This window comes from Triplophysa rosa, linkage group LG7 (assembly GCF_024868665.1).
Source record: "Triplophysa rosa linkage group LG7, Trosa_1v2, whole genome shotgun sequence".
Taxonomy (NCBI): domain Eukaryota; kingdom Metazoa; phylum Chordata; class Actinopteri; order Cypriniformes; family Nemacheilidae; genus Triplophysa; species Triplophysa rosa.
In genome coordinates, this window is record NC_079896.1 from 26,067,964 (window position 1) to 26,094,116 (window position 26,153).

A 26,153-nucleotide genomic window follows, 5' to 3' on the forward strand; every position below is an offset into this window, starting at 1 on the left:
GCCGAAGAAATTCATAAAGGTTTAGAATGACTTGAGGGTAAGTAAATAATGAAATAATTGTGATTTTTGGGTGAATTATAACATACTGTGAAAAACATACTGTACAATGTGGCAATGATGAGAATTTTGGTCAAAATTCAAAACACTTCATTTTATTACATTTTGCTCAATGTAAGACTGCAAAACAAAACAAATGCTTAGAAATAAGTTTACTGTAATAATTTAATAAAACACAAATAAAAGTATTCATAAATTACACACACATACACAATCAAATGAAAAATCCGATCCTCTCAGCGCACTCATAACTGCCGAAGCCTCATTTGTTTAAATCAGCTCTCAGCGTTCTCTGCAGACTTTCTATACTGGCATCAAGTGCTGCTAGACCGTCTCTGAAATTCTGCTCATCTTGTGTGTTAAACGTGGGCCAGGTATTTACACTCCAGTCAGACGCTAAAGACTTATTATCACAAGAGGAGAAAGTGCTCTCCATCACTGATGGCCGCCCAGTGTTTCCCTCAGCATCCATCTCCTGACACTGCCGGACACGCTGGAACTGATCGAAGATCTGATTGCGAAATCCATCCGAGACACCCAGCTTTTCAAAAGCACGGGCCATATATTTCAGCCCCACATTCTCATCCACATCTTTCCGCTTGGTTACGGTCAGCTCATCACACTGTGTGAGAGGTTTACTGGGAGCAACACCAGTGACATGCTGCCCCACTGAAGTCTCTTTTAAAGGAGCAAAAGATGTTGATTTCTGCTCTGCTGCCGGAGAAACGTTCTCAGCTATAGCTTCCAGGGTTGGCTTGTGTATGTCTTTTACCATTAGAGAGGAGAGTTTACTATCTGACGGTGTAATTCTTTCTTTTCCGATCGCACAAGCTCTGCGGGGAGGAGAGGCCTGTCCCGTCCCCTCCAGAGTCTGAAGATAGGTCTTTACTGTGTTGGAGAGTTTGTCTGATGCGGTCGTCTCTCTCTGTGCATTTTCATGCAATGCCAGAACGCTCTTGGTAAGATGCGAGTTCGGTTGAGGTGGATCCAGCTGTTGAGATGACTGGGTGACATATGGCTTTATCTGGTTTCTCTGTAGACTCCTGTGGGCATAAAAGAAACATTACCCACATTTAGTAGTTCAATAGTTTATTTTTTAGATAAAAACTGAAGATGTAGTTGAGTCGAACTCTTACCGGATGAACTCTTGGAGTGTGTTGATCTCTGCCTCCCCCTGCTGGAGACGAAGAGTCGATGCAGTTTTCTCAATCTCATGCTCCTGCAGTTTAATCAGGCAGTTCTTCATTTCAGCTAACGCCTCACTCAACTCTGCAGGGTTTGTATGATGACACACTCAAAAACTCACCAAAGTTTCAGTCATACCATGTTTTTCATATTCCCAATTATTATACCACAAGTACATTAAAGGGAAATTTCGGCATCCGTATCCAAAATCTCCCTCATTGACTATTCTGTACATCAGTGAAACAGTCTAACATGAGTGTATACAATTTGTAAACTGAGTGTGTCAGAAGACACAGCAATGTTTTAAGAGAGTCAAAGCTTACACTTTCAAGCAGTCTACAAATGTACACAAACGTCTACATGTAAAGCTATTTCTGCACATTTAACATCTTAAAAAAATGCATACTTGAATCTTTTACTCCAGGTATGAACATAATTTAAACAAAGAGAAGAAAACTGAGGTTAGAAAACATTCATACCCAGCCTGAGGCGACTGTTCTCTGTCTCGAGTTGCTCTTTGTGCCGTTGCCAGTCATTTTCTTTCTTCTCCAAGGCGTTCTGTAGTCTCATGTTCTCCTGCTGAAGCTTCTGGATCTCTCCGTGGCTCTCATTTAACTGAGTCTGAAGAGTGACGTTCAGTGACTGCAATGCCACCACTGAAACACAACCAAACACCACTAAAAGGCTCTGATTTCATACTCCGCTAGCCATAGAAAATGAAATAAAATTTTTATAGTGCACACATTTGATCTTTTACATGATTCAGCTTCTTAACACTATCTTACAGTACAACACTAAAAATGTTTTATGTATTTAAAAAAAATAATACACACATAAAATGCTTCACAAATAAAAAATAGACTATTATTAATAAAATAAATAAAATTCATAACACTCGTAATTATAGTATTAACCATATTGATATATTGTTAATAACGATAAGACCATATGAATCATATTAATTAATTATTATTATTAATAATATACTAATATGCAAGTTTTGAATGCTGTTAAATAGCGAACCTTCTGTTGAATCTGCATTTGCAAATCGCTGCCGTCCTCCTGAGACCTCTCTGTATTTTGAGATAATTGTTTTTTGCCATAAATCATTATTTTTAGTCACATATATGCAAATATATAAGCAATAAAAATGATTAAAGGGATAGTTCAACCAAAAATGAAAATATACTCTTTATACTCTGTATAAATTTATTTGTTCTCATGAACACAGAGAAAGATATTTGGACGAATGCTTGTAACCAAACAGTTTTTGGACCCCATTGACTACCATAGTAGGAAAAAATACAATGGTAGTCAAAAGTGCCCCAGAACTGTTTGCTGTCCTACATTCTTCAAAATATCTTCTTTCAACAGAACAAAAATATATAAAGTATTTACTACTATGACTACTGGTAGTCAAAGTCTAAGAACTGTCTGGTTATAAGCGTTCTTCCAAATATCTTTCTCTGTATTTATCAGCAGAAAGAAATTTATACGGATTTGGAACAACTCGAAGGCGAGTTTTATTTTTGGGTTTATTTTTGTTCCTTTAAGTGCTCGTCAACTTTGACAACACAGTATTCAATCATTTAAAAAGACTTTTTCCCTTTTCCTGAAAAACAGAGAATTTGGACATCCAAGGTTTCAGAAGGACAGCGACGAAATCATCTTAGGTGTGTAGATTGCCTTTGATTTGTGTTTGTGTATTTTAAGGCTTTCCTGATACGTCATAATTCACATGTGGGTCAGTATACTCGCTTTATCTGATTTACACTTAATATTTACAATTTGTTAGACACCTTTAAAAGTGATTTATAGTGCATTCAATGTATATTAGTGACTGTTCTATAAGTCAGGTAATAATACGTCAGTCCTAAACAGGGAACAATGAATGCTCACGTTTCTAACAGAGAGTTACTCACCCTCCATGTTCCATTCCACTGGCCTGGCTCTCCGTTCAGCCCTCTCACGCTCCAATAACTGCTGATTCAGGATTCGCAAACGCCTAGAAGACACAACACTGATTCTAAAGCATATCTGTGATGATGTTAAACATACAGTTTATCCCAAAATAAAAATTCTGTCATCATTTGCGTATGTCATTCAAAACCTGTGTGACGTTCTTATATTTCTTGTGTTAAAATGTAAACGCTTGGGGTTGCAGACCTGCGCAGCTGCGCGTTCTCACTTCGGAGCGGCTGCACGGCGAGTGCGATCTCAGCCTGGATGTTGGTGCTGCCCACCATGAGCGGGAGTAGCGAGATGCTCTGCTCCACCTCCGAGATCAGACGCACGGCTTCACCGTCTGCACACAAAACACACACAAAATCTTCGGATCCATCGAAACCATCTTAAGGCTCAAAGTGAATCACACAACCATCTTAAGTTTGAAACGGGATATCGGTTTTCATAAATCTGGTCTGGAGATGACTGAAAGGCTGAAGGTGTAATAAGAGCCGCCAAGAACATCATTACACAGAAAACTCGATTTTAGGATTTTCCTTCAATAGTCTCACCCTGATTTGCGAGCAGAGTCTTCAGCTCTCCCAGCATATATCTGACAGTCATAACTCTCCGGGCGGTCTTCTCTGGACTGGTGCTGATATCTCTGACAGGTGTAGTGTCCATCACATCGTGCTCTTCTTTATTCTCGTCCTCTGCACTCGTATCGCCCTCACTCTCTTCTGACCTCTCCTGAGAGCACCGCATCATCAGCAGCGGTCCATCTGGATCAGGACGTGCCGGGCTAACGTGGGTCTGAACGGGCACCCGTGCTGCTGGCACTGACGTTGAAGGGCAGCTTAAGTTCCCACTTGACCCTACGGGACCATCACAGACCGGACGGGCGATCAACGGTAACTCTTGTTGCGCAGGAGTACAAAGTCCATTTTGGAAAGGTGACTGCACGGCGACGAGACACTGCTGTTGGACTGCTGGTGGGATGGGGAAAGAACGGGCAAACTGAGGCGGGTCGGCATGATGAAACCCCTCTGTTGAGCTGCTTCTGCTCTGTGCACACTTTGAAGAGCACTAAACAAAGAGAAAGCGAGAGATTCATGTGACACAATCATGCAATAAAAACATTTCTGTCCGATCAGGACACGATTGACACAAGCGTTCTAGCAATCACAGTTTCCATTTCTGCAGCGTTGTGCCCCATGTGAAATCCCATCACCCACATTGAACATCAATCATCTTGTGGTGTTAGAAATCCACCGTTCTGAAATGACGGATGTTATGTAATGGTAGACGTACAGGTTCGTCATGAGCTGAAGCGGGTCTCTGAGGGCTCAGTGCAGGTGTAGATGTAGTCAGTCGACAGTTAAACACAGTGTGTTTCTGAACCTCACCTGAAAACAAAAAGACAAACGGTACAGAAATCATATCAATCAGGACAGACCCACAAAACAAGGAACATACGTCTGTCAGTTGTCATAGAGTGTGTTTTTCTTACTGTTAGCAGCAGGCTGCGAGAGGCCCGGTGGGACTGAATGCTGCTGAATCGGTTTTGGTTTTGTTCCAGGGGCCGGTCCTGCAGGATGCCCTCTGATCACAGGGTTCAAACCTGGGTACGATCTGGCAGACAGAATCGTCTTCTGCACCGGAACTTAAAAAAGTAAGAAATAACCTGTAGCGTTTGGCGTTCACACAATGTTAATCCTACTGAGATTTATTAACAAAAGAAAAACATTTAGCAATCAGGGTAGTAAATTTGTGACACTTCAAAAATATTATCATTGATAAGATGATAAAGTACACTAGATTTAGGGATCATTACCTGGCTTCTTGTTCGCAAGCGTGCCCGCGTTGGTCTTCCTCCCGTGTTGCTTTCGGTCCGTCTCTGTTTTTCTTGACAGAATCTTGGGTTTGGATTTAGAGATGCTGCTCTTTTTCCCCTCTGCTTTTGCATTTGATTCTGTTGTATGCACATGTCAAATCTCATTATTCCACCAATGCTACTGGTCCAGAAGTTTTTATTTAGTTCTTGTTATTTTAATCTTACATAACTAAATCTCAACGAAATTTGTTTCAAATTTTAAATCGGTTGCAAGTACTCTGTTGGTAGTATGCTGTTCAAACGTTTGTGCAGTGAAACAAGAAGTTCTTCAGGACCAGCATTATTTACGTCATCCGAAAGGGTCTATGGGTGTAAAAGGAAACCTCGATGTGCTATAATATGAACATCCCACCTTCTTGTTCAGCTGCAAGTATCCCACTGAGTAAAGCAGCACATCGATCCAGTCCCTTGTGTACCGTTGTCACCTGGATATTGTTGACAGGAAAGATTGCAGTCAGAATCAGAATGCTATTTAGTTTCCATTCTACACAATAGATTATTGAAGGATGTGTAACGTCTGTACCTGATCTTCTGAATCTGTAGAGTAAAGGGAATATGCAGGCTCAAGGGGTGTACGCGATCTCCCCACAACCCTAAACCAGAATGAACGTGTAAAAATGTTCAAGCATCATGCAAAAGATGTAAACTAATGCTCAGGATTCATTTTTTTACTTTTTCTTGTATATGTGTCCCCGTCCAGATGCTGTAAGTCTGCCTGATGAGACCACCTGCAGATGACAGGAACACTGCTTCACAATAATAAAGTACAAATATAAATATGTATATAATAGTCCATTACCTTTGGTCTTGAAGCTCCTTGTCTTGCCATGTGAGATTCGACGCAATTCACAAAGTTGACTTACTGTGTCATCACTGTTATCATTACAACATACAGTAAGGCTAATAAAGGTTTACCGTTGCTTTCGTATTTATTAAGGAGATGAATTCCCAAAATTAATAAAGCAAATTATGAAGACAAGCGTCTGAACAGCAAAACAAATCGCTTGAGTCTCTGCCGCCACGCAAGGGTCTAGTTTTGACGTTCAAAACGGAAGCCGAGTTCTGTTGACCAATAGAATAACAGGCAGTTTCCTTTTGTCGGGATTTCATTGGTGCGTTGCTGCACAGAGCATCACCTCTTTTCCTATTGGCCTTAGACTATGTCAATCACTTGTACTTGGTTCACGCCCATGAAGGTTCGGACGCTAGAAATGTGTTTCTATGGAGATGACGGAGCGGTTCAGAAATCTGTTCGCGGTTTTGTAGCGTGATATTCCCGCTCGTCAGTTCTAGAAGTGCTAAATTAACGCATTATTTGTTTCTTTCATTACATTACATTTATTTTTAAGAATAATAGTACGCCACTTACATTACTTACTGACAAGTCATTATGTCCGCACAAAGAGCATCATGCAGTATTTCATTTCACTTGGCTAAAATTGGATTGTTTATTGGACTGTCAACATAAGTGGTGTTCTAAATCATGTCCAGTCTTATGATGGGGCAGAAAGCAGGGAACACGGTTTTTGTACCCGGATGTCTTTTAGGTAATGGATAGATGAGGTTACATTCAGAGCTCTTCCTCTCGGTGTGCCATTAGATGCTCATCACAAACACACATCATGACTGCTGATGAAATCAGACACCCTCATTATGAACCTTTCTATAATAAGGGAAGACAAAGAGAAAGTGGTCCATGACTGCATTTGAATTCAAAAAGATTGAACAAACAGCCATATTAACTTAATAAAATCTTTTAAAATCATTTAACTGATTTTTTTAGTGGGATATTAAAAATGGATAAAAAATCCAACAGTTAATTTCTCTAAAATGTACATATATTATTTAGGTTTATTTAATGAAAAATATCCACAAGTTATATTTTTAATAGCCTATACATTTTATATTTTTGGTTATTCAGATATATTCATATTCTGAGTTAATCAGATTCACTTGTTTTAGGCCCCTACTAACATTTACTCAATTTAAACAGTATATTTCATTGATGTCACAGCTTTAAAATGTACACCATTTTTTTGAGTGTAAATTGTTTCACGTAAAATTAGTTTAATTTTTTATAGTTTCTTATGACGCCACAATTCCTCACGAGGGCGCCCGTTCACCATCTGCATCATCAAACCTTCAGAACAAATAATCATTTGAATTTTAACTAATAAATTGTCGTGCTTTTGTAATTCTGCTAGTTAACGTCGTCATTCGGTACCTGTTAAAACAAAATGCATTTTTTCAGAGATATGTTGAATTTTGCCTGCGTAAAATATGAATCACAGGAAGTTCAAATTTCCTGGTTTGCATTTAACCTCCAGAAACAACACAATAGTGCCGAAGTTCAAGCGTGCCTTTCATTTCTAAACAAACATTCTCATTCGTTTATAAGGGGGCGTGGTGGATGACGAAGAACATGTAATATTCCTACAGACGAACCTAATAGTTTTGTGTTCATACAATGAAGTCAATGGGGTTCAATGTTGTTTGGTTACCAACATTATTAAAACTATCTTCTTTTGTGTTCTGTAGAAGAAAGTCAGGTTTGAGATGACATGAGGGTGAATAAATAATAAGCGAATTTAACTTTTAAATTAACTTTCATTTATTACAGATTTATTTGCATGACTATATTTTACCACCAATTATTAGTCTGTGAATCAATTACTATTTCTGAAAATCAATTTTGTGAATTATTTTATTTTGCAGACCAGTTTATTGATTGTATTCATGTGTATGCTTCCCTTATGGTGATAGCAGGGGTTCTCCGGCCTCCTGAAACGCGCGCGCGCACACACATACGCGCGCGCGCGCGCACACCCCAGTATTATTAGGAAGCGCTCGAGCGCATCAGGAGGACAGATCGGTCCAGCTCTTCATGCCGCATCAGAATAAAGAAGATAAATAAACCCCGATCTGCAACTCCTCTTGCCAAAACTGTCCTTTTGTTTGGTGCATTGTTTGGTGTGCGATAGTAACCCATCGTGGGAGGCTTCAGCCAGTACAAGCGGCGTGGGGGAGTGCTGCCATTATATACGGCGGCCGGGGCATCGCACGGATGGAGGGATAAAGAGTGAATAAAGGATTTTACCAGAAGAAACGTTTTTTGGCTGTTTGCATCGGGGTCCCCCAGTAGTGGTCTCGCGAAGGTGGGTGGGCTCGGAACAATAGCGCCCGGCGGCGCGCTCGATACAGAATCGGGACCTCGGGCATCATTGTCATTATTCCGCTACTACGAGCGTTCGCAAATGGAGACGGCCACGCGCTCCGGTGATCTCCTCACGTAGATGACAAAGATTCGTGGGTGTGAACTCCGTTTGCTATCATCGTTTGTGGGAAGGCGTATTCTGCAATGATGGCAATGATGAATTCTGCCGAGGCGGCTGAGGAAGGACCGAACGATCCAGACACGGAGCCGTTTTTCAAAACAGGTACACTTGCATGTAAAAAGCGTGCGTGCGCTTTTGTGCTAATGTGACTTTCATTGTGGGAGTTTAACAGCGTTAGAAGCCCACTCCTTACGTGCCCCATTAGGTTTGAATGTCACCCGTTGGGACACGCAGCACACGCATCCCATACATCACATATCGTAGCTTATGCACATGTTCTGCAACACACATAGGCTATATTAGTACGATGACTGCCGCGTTCCTCAAAAGCCAGGTTGATGTTGGTGTATGCAGAACGCTTCGGCACGTTCAACGCCCTTATAGTGTTTGGTTATTGTGCGGCAGAGGGAGGAATCCCCATTGAAATAAACAGGGCACCATACAGTACTTCACCTGTCACTTGATGCTCACACCTTCAACACATTCTCTAATTGCGCTACTATCACCTCTGGACGCGCCGCGTATCGCGCTGCGCGGCGCGGCGCGGCGCGGCGCCGAGGCTGGCGCGGGAGTGGCACAGCCTTTTGTCGGTCGTGACATTGATTCATGTTTCTGAGCCCGAAGCCTGTTGATTCGCTCAAACAGCCCCAAGTGTCGCTACTGTACGCGCCATACAAAGACATTTCATGGCCGTGGAGAAATGCGCGAAGGGCCCTCTGTCTCCTGTGCTGCATCCAGCCAATTCACCCTGCTCGTGTGTCCAACCTGACACCTCCAACAGCTGTGCTTTACTCGTTTTATAAACTCACCAGCTCTTGAACTGTGACCCTTAACATTGACCTACTTCTGGTTTGCATGGCAACATGAACCATTTATCTGTATATTGCTGATGTGTGTATGTATGTATGTATGCAGGGTGTGTGTGTGTGGCACTGTGTGTTGGAATGCGAACATCCATGTGTGTCATAGAATGCACGAGTATACTACATTACAAAGGCATTGATTATTATTACTAAAACATTACCACCATTTTTACAGCATCATAAAAGATACAGTTCATTAAACACACATGCCCAGTGGGTAAGTTGTCACAATGGAAATGTAAAGGATAACCAACAAACTATTAAACGGTTGTTCTGGCCAACAGATACTGTAATTAATAAAATACATGTGACAACTTTCCCCCATAAAAATGTGACTTTTTTATCACATTTCCCTTGTTGTGACAACATCGGTTTATTGTGTTTATTTTACTTAAAGAGATATTACAAGAATGTTTCCTAGCCTGTGAAAACCCAGCCAAAGTCTTTTTGTGATTTACTGTTTTCTACATAAAATCATCCAACATAACGTGAAGAACATTTTGTGGAAATATAACATTGATATCTTTAATATTGACAGAGTAAGGACATAAGAAAACAGAAGCCCACCTCTGGCCATCTCAATAAAATCATTAATTTCAGTATTTATCAATAATAAATGACAATTTATCTTTAAAGAAATAAACACGCATGTTTTTCAAATATTTTTTACGGTTATATAAAACTACTTTGATGCTCCTAATCTCCTAATTAGATTATTTAACTTTAGGATGGATTTCACAGATGTGGTGGTCACACACAAATGCAAATTTTTACAAAAAAGACAAACTTGGTCTTTGAAGAAGACAAAAAGGTATTTCAAACCAACATACAAAATCACCTCAAGAGAAAAACAGGCATTATTTGACTCAAAACCTTACATTTACCGCATGAGACAAAACACTTGTGACTACATCCCAGTGTGACATCTAGCCCCGATCTTCATCATGAACGCTCTCACACAGGTCTCAGTTAGTGATATCAGGAGTTGTGGACAGATTTCTGAGTGTGTCCCCCACGATCCATCCCAGTACAGTTTTTCCACCTCATTCCCCTCAGACCCCCTGCACTCTTATCCAACATCCAGTATTCAGAGTCAAACAGTGCCTGGACTTCTCTCCGTCTCATCATCGGATTAGTATGTTCACACTGGGTGGGATAATCATGCACACAGCATCGGACGTCTGGGAATCAGGTTGTCGCTTGTCTGTGTGAATGTCAGGCGCTGTGAGAGAGGCTGCGGAGACGGACACCGCTGTGCCAGTGAGGTAGATCACAGTCACGTTGCAGGAACGGGCATCTCGCTCAAGCGCTGCGTCCCTCCAGACGCCCATCTGGGGTCTTGTCTAAATTGAAAGGACAGAGATGAAGTGAAAACAGAGCTATTCGTTTGTGCAACATGGCTAGTAAGCATTATTTCAAAGTAATTAAATTTGGCCGAAGCCCACCGTAACTGGGGTTGCCAGATATTTGGCCTAAAACCCATGAAGGTGTAATAGAGCTGAAATCACTTTTAAGCCGCTTAGCTTGTGGGTTCTTCCTGCATCGACTCTCCCGGCCAAAATGTTACATCTATGATGGCGGCTCAACCGCTGTGTCTCCTTTCTTATATTAGTTGTTGTCATGATGAATACAAGCTCGGATGTGCGTGAAGACCATCTCAATATCGCTGTTACATAATGACTCAAAATAATTTGAATGGTTGCTATGCTTCTGTTGGCATCCTTTTGTAGAAATAACAAGCCAGTAGAGATTCTCATCTAAATATTCTGACATTTAAAGGTGAAGATTTGGCAGAAAAAGGATGTTCATGTGTTATTGTGAGATTGTGATATCTCTATTCAGCTCTAACACGCTTGTGACTTTCAGCCGTTCTAAATAAACATCTCGTGCTGTTGAATGTACGATTGCTTGTGAATTATGCTTACATCTAAAGTTCATAAATCAACAGAATATACTTTTCCTGCCAGACAATGTTCAATTTATTAGTACATTTGAAGAGTTTATTGGCAAAAATCATGGTTTTTATTGTGCATTCCTAGCAATATCAATCAAACTGCAGTTGGGTTGTTTTGATCAAGTAATAATAGCTCAAAACACAGCTAACTAGCAGAATAAAAACATAACAATATCTTCTGTTTTTGCAAATAAACACTTAATTTGGATTCAGCAAAGTTCCTGCTAAACTGTAACAGCAAAAAATAATGTTTTCCCCCTAAAATTTAGTGGGGCGTGTCCATACACAGCGAGGATGCTGTAGGGTGTTGTGGGCGGTTGCCAGGGTGTTGCTAGGGTGATTTGCTGGTTAAATGATAAAGTTTCTAGGACATCCTTATAAGCCAACAAGCTTTCTCTCAGTTTTATAATCTGTTAGGTAAATATAATTTGAATCAGTGTGGGATGTTTTGCTTGTAACTGTGTACACATTGGACTGGTCAGTCACCCAGAAAAAACATCAGATGGGAACTTGTAATGCAGTGTTTCCTGCATACAAATGAGTTAAGATGAGCTTCTATAATCAGGAATCTGTTGCATCATGGTGATTATGCATGACTTTCATAACTTAGGAGTTATATACTGTACTGTAAGACATTAAACGCTTTTGTAATGTCACCGATAGGAGTTTTGGCAGAATATTTAAGTGCAGTAGAGAAGTTCTTAGAAACATATGGCCCATAACTTTCCAGAGCATTTTTTTAGAAGGCGATTGCTGTTCTTATTCTACACCATTTTTAAATCTTCAGCATCTCGACCTCAGAGCGAATCTGCAAAGTGTGTAGCGTTAGATGATTTACTATAATCCCTAAAGATATGGATTTTACTAGACACATAAAGTTACTCTCAACTGGCAGAGCAGATGACTGTGCTTAAATGTGAAGCAAGCCCGCCATCACCGCACACTGTATCCTCAGCAGGCCGTCTCTCTCTTGAATGAAGGCCAGAGGTGTTGCTGTAGCAACTGTTGCCAAGATTCCAGCTCGGGACTTTGAGTAGAAAAGGTACATTCAGTGATTATGTTGGCCAGGAAACAGTGAAATCAATTTTAGAAGTATTTCTGGATTGTGTCCATCATCGGTGGCGGTTTTTCATTACCATAAAACTGTTTTACTCTCTGTCATTTGTCAGCAATGCATGATAGAAATAAATCAACAGAATGGACTATGTAATATTTTAAAGGTTAGCAGACTGCCAAATCACATTTCTGTTTGAAAATGCAGGCTTGCTTTAGTAATAGTGTGATTTACACAAGTGTTTAAGAGTCTATTTTAGAGCCTTTAATGTCTCAAAATACACATCATCTAAAGAATCAAAATTAATTTTTTTTGGCTTCAGCTTACCAAATACAAGGCTTTATTTATTATTCATTATTTTATTATTTTATTTCCAAGGTTTTTTAACACCCCGAATCTCGATAATTTAGAGTGAGATATTATAATAAACTGTGTAATATAAGGCATTAGTTAGTATGAATGCATAAATGAAGCTCCAGTACATACGATCACAGGCCAGTGTTGTTGGACTGGAACCAGTTCCTTATCTCACAGCTTACATTTAGACAATAGTTCATACTAACACCAAATTTGAGCCAAGCATTGTTTTCAGACTTCCCATCGGGTGGACCTGAGGACCAAAAACTTATCGTACCGGTCATGTGTCTTTTCTTTCTGTCCTTGGCAGGATTCCATCCTGCGGGGCCATTTGGCAATGTTTTGGCGAGATTGGTTTCGGTTCGGGGGAAATTTCCCGGTTGTCCTACAGAGCTTTGTGTTACTGTTTGTGTGGATACACCCTGATCCTGTAACATGGGAAACAGAGAATACTTCACATCAGGGCCGTTATTGTAACAGCTATTCTTTTATTGATGTTCAGTGAAAAATGTGTTTTACAGATCTTTCATCATTCATCAACTAAATCATATAGAAGTACAGACAAAACCAAGTGGTCACTCTGTGTATTCGCATGAAGCATACGTGAAGATCTCATGAAGCATGCAGAAAACACTGCAAGGCATGCTTATGAAATATGGATACGGCACTTTGTATGCAGTGGATAGACTTGTGACATCTCACCGATGCTCATTTCTTTCATCTGACATTTTAAGATGTTACAAAACCATCTTCAGTATTCACTGAGACCGCAACATCCACCATGCAGTTGGCTGACAGTAGTCCAGCAATCCAGTCTTTGTTTACAGGGGATTTTATTGATGTTTCATAACATTTAGTTGCGTCTGCATGATTTACAGTAGAGATCCTGTATCTTAGCTCGTAAAGCATGATGCTGGCGACTATTCTTGAGGATCGATTCACAGGGAATGCACTTACATGTGTAGCTTGACTTTCAATTTCAAGATGCATACTACGCACTAATAGTACACACTTGGCTGGTGATGTCAAAGGGCACTGAGATTGCAACAAGACATTAGATATAAAATTGCATCTTGATACCAAAGATACTCTTGTGAGATATACTGTTTTTGTACGTGTTAACATGTAACTACATTCATAACTTATAAATTCTTGATGATAAATGAGTTCAGCTTCAATCTCATGTTGTTAGCTATTTTTCTTCAACATCATATTAAAATGACGGCTGTTCCAAAGGCAGACAACATAATGAAAGTAAATATGTGTCAGGATTGACGAGAAGGAGAACCCAAGCGCAGGCAGCGGTTCACAAATAACTTCAACTTTATTAATACAAAACAAAACAAAAGCCCACGATGAGGGTAAAACAAGAACGGCATAAAATATAACCGAAACAAAAGACTTCCCACGAGGGGGCAAACAGCAAGAGAACAGGAATCAACGAAACACTCACACGATACAGACAGGACTAGGAAAACAACAAGGCAAACAGAGCAAAGCAACAAGGCAGACTGGAACAAAACACGAATCAACCACAACGCAGCAGCACAGGACAGAAAACACGAGGGCATAAAATAGGGAATCAAATCAAGAGGGGAACAGGGGCCCGTTTCAATAAGGAGGTTCAACCAACACCGAGTTAAAGTGTGAACTCTGACTTGTTTAAAACCGAGATGCGAAACTTTGAGTTTTTGGTTTCAGAACAGCTGATTTGAGTTAGTTCTATCAACTCTGGGTAGACTCACCTTGAGTTAAGCGCTTGCACCACAACTACGACAAGCCATGATCAATGGAGCTCCGATATTACCATTCACCATGGCAACGGCACCAAAAACAAAGCAACATGGCGGCATACGGTGCATTTACTAATGTGCTTTAATGTGTAAATGACTTAAGTTTAAATTGATAAAAAGATAAATGTACCAATAAACAAACAAATTAATCACTAAATGAATGAAACAACAGAAATAAATCCGAAATAATAAAAAAATCGTATGTTCTCACTCGTCATGAGTACTCTAGTGAGACGTCATGGTGTATGGGACACTTGTTAGTGTGTCAGACTCTCGTGTCAAAGTCAGAGTCTTTATTTGCACGCTTTATTAAGTCATTTCTTATCCTCCATAGAAAACTAACATTTGTGAGAACATGTAAGGGAAAGAATCTGCTCTGATGTAATACACGTACGGTGGCTGATGTTATTGATGTAAGGATGGATGAGATATATTTTGATATATCTAATTCACTGTAAAGAAAAACGGTACAGTTTTAATAAAAATGCATGGGGAAATGACAAAATTCCACTCGGGTCCTAAATTGCTCTCCTGAAATCAAAGAACATCCATATGAATGAATGCAGCCTCTTCATGAATCCTCTATAAAAGCACATATGACATTAGTCACTGAGACGGTCTCTGTGTGATCAAAATGTGTGCCATGAATGACTGTATGAATGAATGAGGCACAGCACTTGCGCTTTAAAAGGGGGAGGAGATAAGTAAACTCTGGGTTTACCAAAGAAAACCTTCTCCCGACCAGGTTAGGTTCACAGAGTAAGTTACTATGGTTACTGACTCTGAGTATAAGTGACCTCTCTTTTAGAAACGGGCTTGAGTTACCCCGCTTTCTCGGGTTTGACATAAAACCCAGAGTTTCCCTCATTTCAGGGTTAATATACTCAGAGTTTTCACTAAACCTCCCTTCTGAAACGGGCCCCGGGTGCAGGGCATGAAATAATTAACAATCAATAATGAGGAAACAAGAGGGCGGGGCCAAGAGACCGGAGAGAGCGCATGGCAAGCCAAAACAAACAATGCCATGTTTCTCTCACACAAAACACGTGGGTCTGTCATGATCCTGCCACAAGACTAAGAAAACATGATCAAAAGAGGCAGAATCATGACAATATGCTCCTGGATTTTTTGGTCAAATTCTAAAACAGCGCAGTGCACTTCAGCGCAATGTCAAGAATTTAGGCACCTTTGACATCAATTTACTATGATGTGGAACATATTATACTCTGAAATAGATTACTACTCAGCATGTTCATTAGCAGCTCATTAAAGAAGCTGTTATTCCTTTGGGCCTGCAACTAAAATGCTGTTAATGTTTTGCCAAGACCTTAATATACCATTGCAGAGACCTAAATGAATTTATGTTGTAACTATTAAAATCTTTCAATTAACTGAATGACATTTCAGAAGCAGAGAACAGAAAATAATAATTAAACTGAAATGTGAATTATGTGCACCTAAAGCATTCATAAAAAAGTATTATAAAGAAGTCATAAAGAAAAAAAATGTAATCCATTCTTTCCAAAAATGAATATACATTATGAATATATACAGTAACCTATATAAAATCTATATTATTGTTCTTGTATAAAATGTAACATTTCTCTTGGTGGACCGTATTAACAGAATGAGGTGAAAATCTAAGGAGGATAACTGATTTTTATAAGAATATTTTTAAGGTTTCATCCTTTAACTTCCTACGTAATTCTTGTCCTATAGGATATATACTGTATATATATATATATATGTCTTGGTCAGTGTTGGGTAAGTTACTCTGAAAAAGTAATTAATTACTAGTTACTAATTACATATTCAATAGTGTAATTAGATTACTGTACAAATGACTCTCTTCAAAAAGTATTTAGTTACTTATTACTAATTACTTTCTATATCCTACATCAACCTTGATGAGTTAAGTGATTCAAGGATAGACATGAAACGGCTCTTTTAATTCATTCAAATAAATAATATTAAACTACATAAAGTAGTATTATTAACTGACCAAAGTATTACAAATGTGAGAATTATACAATAACGCATTCATTTTAAAGTTAGACTTTGAATTTTGATGTCAATTCCACTATTGCACACATATATATTACACACAGTATTTAGTTTAATTACATCAGAAGTAACTGTAATTTAATTACAGAAAAAATAAGAGTAATCCCTTGCTTTACTTTTTCAAGTGAAAAGTAATTAAATTACAGTAACTAATTACTTAGTAACTAGTTACACCCAACACTGGTCTTGGTGTGTTTCTCTGTTTTGTTGTGTAACATTAAGCTTGACACAATATTTCGCTGGAATATGTTTGTCATAAAAGTGTTATACCTTTATAATGCCAAATAGTTTACGAAAAAAATCATGAATTATTTTTGGCAGTGTATAATATGTAAATGTAAACAAACAGTCGGTGTCGGTACAGATGAATAATCTCAGCGTGATGAACCAACAACTGTTTTTGTGAGTTCGCCTAAAAATGAATCCGTCATTAACGACTCCAGTGAGTTAATATCTTGTGAAATGAAACGAAGTGTATGTGAGAAACCTGTGAATATAAATACCTAGAAATCTTACACTATGAATAACACAATAAAAAAAAAAGCGCCCCCCTTGCCCCCCACCCAAAAAAACTTTCAACACACAGACACATCAACTGTGCATACTGTAGATGATACAAATGTAATGTGTCTAAACAGTCTTGTCCGTGTATGTGCGTGCGCAGTGGCGTGTGCCCTCTAGCAGATGCTGGTGACGTCAGTTCTCACAGTAAATTGAACATGCCATGTTCAGCATCAGACTCCTGCACTCAGGTTTAATACTTTATGTAGTCCGCAGATGGGAGCTAAACTGCGAGAGAGAGATGAAATATACCCGCAAACACTGTAAAGACCTTTCTGTCTCATACAGCTCTAACAGATGTATCACACAGCGGTGAGAGTGTGTTTGGACAAGTGCGGAGCGTGTGCCACATCTGTAAGCGTGCAGCTTGTGTGTGTGTGTGTCTGCTCTCTATGTGTGCTTAAGTGTGATTGAACTTTCCCCCAGCGGCTGCCCCAGCGCCCAGCTGTCGGCTGCAGGATTACAGAGCAGGCAGATTACACCACTAATGAATCCAAACAGAAGGAGTCGTGCCAACAGCTGGGCATCCCCGGCCCCCCTCGCCCGACCTGCTGTGGCCTACTACTCTATTTTCCACGGTCAAATCACTAAGAATTATGCTCAGTGCTGTCGTTCACTATTTACAGTATACCGTGTCCCTTGTGATACATGTACGAAACATACTGACGCTTGAAACCACAGCGGCTGCTGTGCCAATGTGCACACCCACACATCATTCTGCTTATATGTTTACAGATAACAGCTCTGTTGTCACAATGGATTTGTTCGGCCTATATTTGCACACAGAGATATTTCATCTCATCCGATGTTTAATTAGACGTGCGGGTTTGCTGTTATGCCAGAATGTGACTTTGTTTTCTGCTTTGGTGGATTTTGAGGAAAATGTGATGAATAAAAGGAATAGCTCACTAAAAATGTTATTGTAACGCAAATGGGAAAAAACGGCAGAGTACAACAGAAATTCAGGGCTGAAGAGCTTCAAAAAATGATAAAAAAGTGTCCAAAAGTACTGTAGTACATATATGTATTTACATATTTTTTTAAAGTGATGTGATAAAATCTTTATGATCTTATAGAAACAGTGGCTTTCAAATCTAATTCACAATGATGTCAAATGGCATTGTTTTTCATGTGTCTCGTTGCCAAAAGTTACGTAGCAAATTGAAATAGTCACATTAGGAGACTCTTATTATAGTGAGGAATATTTCTGGAATATTTCAATGTTCGTTTTTCTGCCATTTTCAGAGAAACATGCTTTGAAATCGACCACTAAAAATGTCACTTTGCCTTTCTCTTGTCATTTCCTCTCTTCCAGTTCCCTCTTTCTCATCAGGCTCTCTTAGGAATGACGGAATAAAGGCGTCTGATGTCTTGACAGTTTTAAGAGAGAAAGTCGCCTTTGTCTCAGGTGGGAAATGGTTATCTGCATTATAAACACATTCATTCACCGTGCCCGTCTCCGGTTTTCTTTATTCCAGCCGTGAACAGCTCACCGGCCTCTTAAGCACGCACACACACACAGACACACAGGGTATTAACATAATTATGGCCATCAGGCAATTTATGCAATAAAGTTATCCTCTTGTTTTCAGGAGGAAGAGATAAGAGAGGGGGACCCATCCTCACGTTCCCTGCACGGAGTAACCATGACAGAATAAAGCAGGAGGACCTGCGTAAGCTGGTGACGTACCTCTTCAGTGTACCCAGGTCAGGACTGTCACGATTATTACGGTCTGGATATTGTCACAAATAACGTGATGATGAAGTATTGAATATCATCGCTGTCCTTTTAACCTCGGACGTCCAAATTCCCCGTACGGAAAAAAAATGTACTTTTTAAATGATTAAATACTGTGTTGTCCATGTTGACAAGCACTTTTAAATACCTTTTAATTGGTTAGATATTTGCAAAACCCAGTGACAAACATAAAGCGTGACTAATAATTATGATTTATGGCCAAAAATCACGAAATATGGAGATACGAGGTTTCAGAAAGACAGCAGTGATATGCAGATTAGAGAACACAAACTGTACAGTGTGCTTTTTTAGTTTGAAATTATGGTTGAAGTAATTTTTTTAGAAAAATAACAGCATGCGCAATGGACCGACATACAGTAAGTAAGGGATAATGTACATGCAGGCGGTTGTTATCGCAGAAATAAGCCGTTTACTTTCGGTTTTAAGGTAAGAAACGACGTTCAAATGTCACGAACAGGCAATTTGGTTTAATCATTTGTAAATATAACGTCATTATGTTATTAAAAGACATATTTATATTTCATTTGTCAAAAAAACCTGTCAAAATGATTTGCTGCATCCAGGTAGTGTTATTAGTTTTGAGAGGTTGTTATGTGGGAATAACGAACCTGCGACTGGCCAATCAGAATCAAGCATTCCAACGAGCCGTGTAATAAGGGCAAATAAATAACAGGAGAATTTTCATATTGTGGGTGTAGGCCTACTGCACTTTTAAAATTGTCCAGTGGCAGATCTGTCAACTACAGCGCATGAATTCATCAGTAACCGTGCAAGCATTTCTAGAAAGCATAAGCATAGACATTATAAAACAGTATGGTCTTATATAAGTCTTCCTCTAACATTCTACATGTGTTGTATTTGCAGTGAGGATGTAAGTAAGCGAGGGTTTACGGTGATCATTGACATGCGCGGCTCTAAGTGGGATCTGATCAAGCCGTTGCTGAAGACCCTACAGGAGTCGTTTCCAGCGGAGATCTGCGTGGCACTCATCATCAAACCAGACAACTTCTGGCAGAAGCAGAAGACCAACTTTGGCAGCGCCAAGTTCACTTTCGAGGTATATAAATGCAATTGTGTCTACAGAGAAACCAAGAGGAGACAGTGACATGACAAATATTTTATCTAGCATCAGAATTTTGTGCAGCGTAAGGTTTTTTCATCCTAACTGAATATGACTTTCTTCTTGAAGAATAATGCAGTCGGAGTTATAATACCACGTATCATTTTACTTCCAAGCGGTAGAATGGGAGTGAATGGGTGTTGACTTTTTGAAGCTCCAAAAAGTGCCTCCGTCCATCAAAGAACTGCTCGACACGGCTCCATGGTCTTAACTAAGGTCTTCTGAAGCGAATCCATGCGTTTGTTTAAGAGAAATATCCATATTGACATATTAACGTTGATGTCTAGCTTCCGTCATCTCTCGAATGCCCGTGAACCATAGGCTTGTTTTTCCGGCAAATGATGGTGACGAAATCTCCCGCCAGAGTAGACACTGTCCTATTGGAACAAAACGGGAACTTACGACACACCTGCATCATCTGCCGGAAAGACAAGTCATGCGCATTCGAGAGATGACGGAAGTTCCATCAAGAGTTCCTGACGGTAGGAATTTGAAAAATGTAACCCCAGTGGACAGCGCTGTACAAAACACATTATTTTTTTAAATTGTGTAAAAATCAAGCATTTGCTGAGACACAATAAATAAAACAATACAGCAGTCGATGTGACTTATAGTTAATGTAGAATTGATAACACGGAACCATTTGTGATTTCTTCTTCATTTCCTTTAGACCAGTATGGTTTCTGTGGAAGGTCTGACCAAACTGGTGGACCCGTCCCAGCTGACGTCAGATCTAGAGGGAACGCTGGAGTACAATCACGTGGAATGGACCGAGCTGCGCGTTTCGCTCGAGGAGTTCACCGGAGGCGCTCTGCACCTCCTCTCTCGGCTGGAGGAGCTGCAGGAGGCTCTTTCCCGCCAGGAGCTGGCCGTCAACGCGGAGGAAGCGCGGAAGCTCCTGGAGGAACACGCTCGGCTGAGGAAGACCATGACGAAGGCTCCGGTGGATGAGTTGGATCATGAGGGCCAGCGGCTCCTGCAGAAGATCAGGGACGGGGGGGACGGAAGGCTTTCGGGGGGGGCGGACTTCCAGAGTATGGTGCCTAAGATCGCCGCCCTGCTGGATAAACTTCAGGTTACGCGGCAACATTTGCTCCAGGGCTGGCACAACCGCAAACAGCAGCTGGACCAGTGCTTTCAGCTACGGCTGTACGAGCAGGATGCTGAGAAGGTGAGCGGAACCAAGCCAAAAGAGCAAAATGCTCATTCGTGTCATAACCACAATCAGAAAAACAAAAGTCATCAAGGTGCAGCTGTCAGTATGTACATTTTAGAAAGTGTAAACAATGAATAATTATGATATGCTCACTTCTGCTGCTCGATGTCTGCATGAGCCCTCGTGTTCCCTTTAAGAGCAAACGGAGAGAGAGTCTCACGCTCTCCGGTCGTGCTGAGAGAGCCCATCTGTGCTCCACTGGAGCCAGTATACTAAAGGCTATTGCTTGTAAAGCAGCCAAACCGAAAGTGAGTGCGTGTATATTAAGATTTACTTGTCGATCACTACAACACTAACGGGGAACTAAATCAACCGACGCCTTACGACCACTGTTCAAAATTTCGTCTGTTCAATTGATTCAACATGGTCATTTATGGACCACGGTCATGTGTGTTCTCCGTCTCTCTCACTGTAGATGTTCGAGTGGATAGGACACAATAAAGAGCTGTTCTTGCAGACGCACACAGACATCGGCGTCAGCTACCAGCACGCCGTGGATCTACAGACGCAACACGACCACTTCGCCATGAACTCCATGGTAGGACGTCCAGCTGTTCAAAGACAAGGCTTGACCTGATATAGGCATGCAGGACTCAATTTATTTTTCGTTTCAGAACGCGTACGTGAATATCTCACGCATCGTCTCTGTGGCGACACGTCTGTGCGAGGCCGGTCATTACGCTGCGCCTCAGATACAGCAGATCTCCGGTCAGTTAGATCAGGAGTGGAAGACCTTCGCTTCAGCGCTGGAGGAGCGCAGCGCCATCCTGGCTATGTCGTCTGTGCTTCACCAGACGTCTGAGCAGGTAACGGGATGGTTTAAATCTTAAGGTTAGGTGGAAAGCATTGTCTACAGTGCATAACAAACTGTTCTAGATATAAAGAGCAATCTATCTTAATTAAAAATCTTAATTAGTTTTTGGACGCCTGGGGCTTTTTCATTAGGTGAAAGGGGTATAAATATTTGTTTTGACATCGATTCAATGACCTTGATTTCATCCGTTTGGCCAAGATCTGCTCCATGTGAGACTCGAGTCGACGTTCCTGTGTCAGCCTCAGTCAGCTAGCTACACTAATAACTCCTCTATATGAATGTGCACACGTGTGCTCGTTTGATTTATGACCCCAGTTTGTTTAATTCTAAGCCACCCTGTGTTTAATTTCGTCTGAGCTTTACTGATGCCACTCTGTCCTCGATGGTTTTGTTACACAGACTTTTTAGGCTGTTTCAAGATTAAGAGAGTTTTTTTTCAGTTTCTGTCTAGTATAGAGGGCTGGGTGAAGTCGTGCGGTGAAACCGGGTTTCCGACGACGACGCAAGAGCTCGAGATGGCCATTCATAACCATCAGAACCTGTGTGAGCAGGTCACCACAGCATACACAGAGGTGAGGGGTTCTTGTATCATGAAGTATGAATTGTATAAAAGAATGGAGCCTAATTATTTTCAAAATTACTAAAGCTCTGTGTTCTTTCTGATCTCAGGTCAGTCAGAAAGGGAAGACCCTGCTGGATGTGTTGCAGAGGCCTCAGCCTCCTGCTGACTCTGGGTCTCTGACAGCTGGCTCGGACTATAGTCAGGCAGTGAGGGGGATTTTGGAGGTGGTCCATGAGATTGTTCATCAGTATCGCAGACTAGAAGGTCTCCTGCAACACCGCAAGCTCCGGCTGCATCAGAGACTTCAGCTGTGTGTGTTTCAGCAAGATGTACAACAGGTAACGTGGACCTGCATGCATGCATGTACTGTATGTGCATGTGCAGAGTAGATATGCATGCCTGCATACAACACTCAGACGTGCACACACTCACAATACTCACAATAACACAGACATACATGCACACAAATACATGCATACTTCATTTAGACATGCTTGCAAAATATGCACAAACACTTGAATACACAAATCACCCACACTTGAATAAAACTCAAGCACACCCCCACACGTGCATAATAACATGGGCATACATGCACACATCACTTAGACATGCATGCACAAACACATGCATGCTTCACTCAGACATGTATGCGTGCAAACACACACGCACAGACACATGCATACTTCACCCAGCCGTGCATGCACAAACACATGCAAACTCCACTCAGTCATGCATGCGTGCACAAACACATGCGTATTTCACCCAGCCGTGCATGCACAAACACATGCAAACTCCACTCAGGCATGCATGTGTGCAAACACACATGAAGAAACACATGCATACACATGCGCATACACTTTCATGCATTAAACAAACATAGATGCTTGCATGTCCATAGACAAACACATGCGTTCGTCACAGACATGCACACACGCATGAATGCATCACAAAACGCATGTACACATATAGAACTACAGTATTGACCAAACAGTGATGAGTAGGGGCTTCTGAAAACCGTGACCTAGTCTCTTGAGCTTTCGGCAGTTGTTTGTAGATAATCACGTGTAAAGATGTTTCACAGACGACAGAACAAAATATGAAGTGCGGAGAGTATTAGAGGAAGTGACACAGCGTCCTCAAGGGACAACAGTATTGTGCTTGGCCTCCAGTCAATACCTTCAACAATACACTTCACTTCCTGTGGCCGACACTTTCAGGGGCTTTTTGTTGAACCTTCACCGGTTCTCAGTCGGGGCTGTGTGTTTTCTTTGATGTGACTGGATCCGTTCTAGAGAAATCAGGCCTGCTCTGGGCTTTGAGCTTGACTAGTGAACTGAAAAGATCAGACTTCTGACAAAGTCACTCTTCAGTCTTTACAAAATACCTCAGAGACCATTGTCATTAAAGGTTTAAGCTTGGAGTTGCGATTAGGATGTGTTGCAATGGTTCCCAAAGGATAGAGAAATCACAAATGGCATTTCTATTGTATCTCAATTATTTCTTTAAGGCAGCAGCGAGATTACATGCAGAGACTTTGATTAAGTCTTCTGCTTCTCAGATTCTTTGCGTGGATATATGTTCCCTTAAGACACTTTCTGTTTTTATTACTCCTAAGAAACAAAGTTGATGGTTAAAGTTGCTTAAAAAGTGCAGTTTCTTTCCCTGTGTTGAAGTATTTCCTATTGAAACGTAAAGTTTGAGTTGCGACGGATGGAAGGATTCATCTTTTTCTTTAATAGCCAATAGTTTGCATCATTTGATTCTTGCTGTTGGAAGTCAGATCATTTGATTGGACAGTTTAAGTGAGTGCAGTATGAGTCATCAGCAGTTCAGTTCATTTTTCTCTACACTAGCATGTAGCCGTTCCAAAGACGTCACATGTGAATTCACAGGACATTCACTTTTTATGTGCTATCAAAGAACAGACTCATTTTCCTCTGGGTCTGGTATGTGCTTGCTGCATTGCGATCATTGATCAGGAATTTATTTTCATGTAAATGGTTGTTTTTCCACAAGAGCTGTTGTGAATGCAGTAAATGATGTTGTTTGTAGAGGATCATCAGTCAAACGTGAGAGTTTAGTTTACAGTGCTCAAGAGCCTGAATGCTGCCCAAGGACTGTCATTTACATTCAATACATTGAGTTGTTTTATTAGCCCACATGGAATGATTCAGCTTACGACATGTAGGGACGTAATGATTCACAGTGAGCCGGTTGAAAATCTGTTATAATGTGAGAGGATTCAAGCCGGTTGAGATGTTATTTGAAACGCAATACATGTTTTGAACAGCAGGGGCCGCTGTGTTTACGGCAAACTCGGAACCGTGGGCTGGTATTCCTTAAATGTTAAAAAGAATCCAAGAAAAGTCTTAATTTGTTTATTTTAAAGAGACTTTTGTATTGATTTGGGCAGTTTAGTTATTTGACATAAAATATATTTTTATTTGACAAAGAAATGTGCAGCATTTGGGAAATAATAAAAGCGCAGTTGTTCATTTCTAATTCGTCTCAACTCATTTTGTGAAAATAAATCATATCGTGATATCAGTATCGTAAATCGAATGGCATCGTCACATCCCAACCCTGATAGCACACATACATCTGGCTTACGTCTATTTGACATCTGCATTTACATCTGAAAGACATCTACAATACATTGTTTGCTCATCTGCAATACGTCTCGGAGATGTCTGCTGTCAGACGTCATATAGACATCTAGAAGATGTCTGTAAGATGTTTATGATTTAGAATGGATGTACAACAGCTCTTTCTAAGATGTTTAGCAGATGTTTTTACGCAGCAGATCTCCAGATCTTTAGCAGATGTATTACAGACGTTCAGACGTCTCCGAGACGTATTGCAGATGAGCAAACTATGTATTGCAGATGTCTTGCAGATGTAAATGCAGACGTCAAATAGACGTAAGCCAGATGGATTGTGCTATCTGGGAAACGACATGTTTTTGGTTACTACAATCATTTTAAAGCTTATATTTTGCTTAAGCTCCTTTATGTATCATCACAGACCCTAAAATGTATTTCCTTGAAATTTGGAATAGTCCAGTGGTAACGTGTGTGTGCTCACAGGTATTGGACTGGATTGAAAACCACGGAGAGGCGTTCCTCAGTAAACACACAGGAGTTGGGAAGTCGGTGCACAGAGCACGAGCGCTACAGAAGCGACACGACGACTTCCAGGAGGTGGCACAGGTCAGAACAAACTCACAATATGTTGTGTTGGCGTGCCTGTTGAGAGCAAAAAAAGAAAAACATCAGGCGTGGGTTTGGTTGGCCAGCAGGTTTTATAATCGCTCTCTCTCATTGTTTCGTATGATCTCTCGGTGTGTGTGTGTGTGTCTCTCTCTCATCAGAACACTTACACTAATGCGGATAAGCTGTTGGAGGCAGCCGAGCAGCTGGCTCAGACGGGTGAGTGTGATCCAGAAGAGATCTACACTGCCGCCCATCACCTGGAGGTCAGAGTTCAGGAGTTTGTGCGGCGGGTGGAGCAGAGGAAACTGCTGCTGGATATCTCCGTGTCTTTTCACACCCACACCAAAGAGGTCACGCACGCACAGTCCCATTAAACAATGCTTTCTGTTAGAAGTCTGGTAGTCGCACT

General features: G+C 40.7%; 2 protein-coding genes across 3 annotated transcripts in view; one reads left to right on the forward strand and one right to left on the reverse strand.

Moving 5' to 3' along the window:
- Positions 1-151: 151 nt before the first annotated feature.
- ccdc14 (coiled-coil domain containing 14) lies at positions 152-6,113 on the reverse strand. 2 transcript variants are annotated; one of them, XM_057338151.1, is made up of 13 exons: positions 5,880-6,113; positions 5,753-5,808; positions 5,604-5,673; positions 5,433-5,505; positions 5,021-5,158; positions 4,697-4,849; positions 4,498-4,592; positions 3,759-4,272; positions 3,409-3,547; positions 3,165-3,247; positions 1,722-1,898; positions 1,194-1,326; positions 152-1,100 (listed from the first exon to the last, which is right to left on the reverse strand). In XM_057338151.1, exons 1-13 carry the CDS (start codon positions 5,907-5,909, stop codon positions 320-322), a joined length of 2,442 nt encoding a protein of 813 aa, XP_057194134.1. In that variant the 5' UTR covers positions 5,910-6,113; the 3' UTR covers positions 152-319. The 2 variants fall into 2 exon arrangements, with proteins under 2 accessions (XP_057194134.1, XP_057194133.1); XM_057338150.1 differs by having other exon boundaries at positions 5,753-5,826.
- Positions 6,114-7,903: 1,790 nt separating this feature from the next.
- Positions 7,904-26,153, forward strand: part of kalrnb (kalirin RhoGEF kinase b) — a 56,175-nt gene continuing 37,925 nt past the window's right edge. Inside the window, exons 1-11 of the mRNA XM_057337277.1 lie at positions 7,904-8,517; positions 18,377-18,469; positions 18,654-18,768; positions 19,685-19,877; positions 20,611-21,111; positions 21,572-21,694; positions 21,771-21,962; positions 22,411-22,542; positions 22,640-22,870; positions 25,619-25,741; positions 25,903-26,094. Coding sequence (XP_057193260.1) covers positions 8,439-8,517; positions 18,377-18,469; positions 18,654-18,768; positions 19,685-19,877; positions 20,611-21,111; positions 21,572-21,694; positions 21,771-21,962; positions 22,411-22,542; positions 22,640-22,870; positions 25,619-25,741; positions 25,903-26,094 — 1,974 coding nt within the window. The 5' untranslated portion in view covers positions 7,904-8,438. The remainder of the gene's footprint in view (positions 8,518-18,376; positions 18,470-18,653; positions 18,769-19,684; positions 19,878-20,610; positions 21,112-21,571; positions 21,695-21,770; positions 21,963-22,410; positions 22,543-22,639; positions 22,871-25,618; positions 25,742-25,902; positions 26,095-26,153) is intronic.

Coding starts and splice junctions, on each gene's coding strand:
- ccdc14 (XM_057338150.1), bottom strand. CDS start 5,909: ATGGCAAGACAAGGAGCTTCAAGACCAAAG. Junction 5,674..5,752: donor GGACACATATACAAGAAAAA/GTAAAAAAATGA, acceptor ATTCTGGTTTAG/GGTTGTGGGGAGATCGCGTA. Junction 4,593..4,696: donor CTCGCAGCCTGCTGCTAACA/GTAAGAAAAACA, acceptor TTTTGTTTTCAG/GTGAGGTTCAGAAACACACT.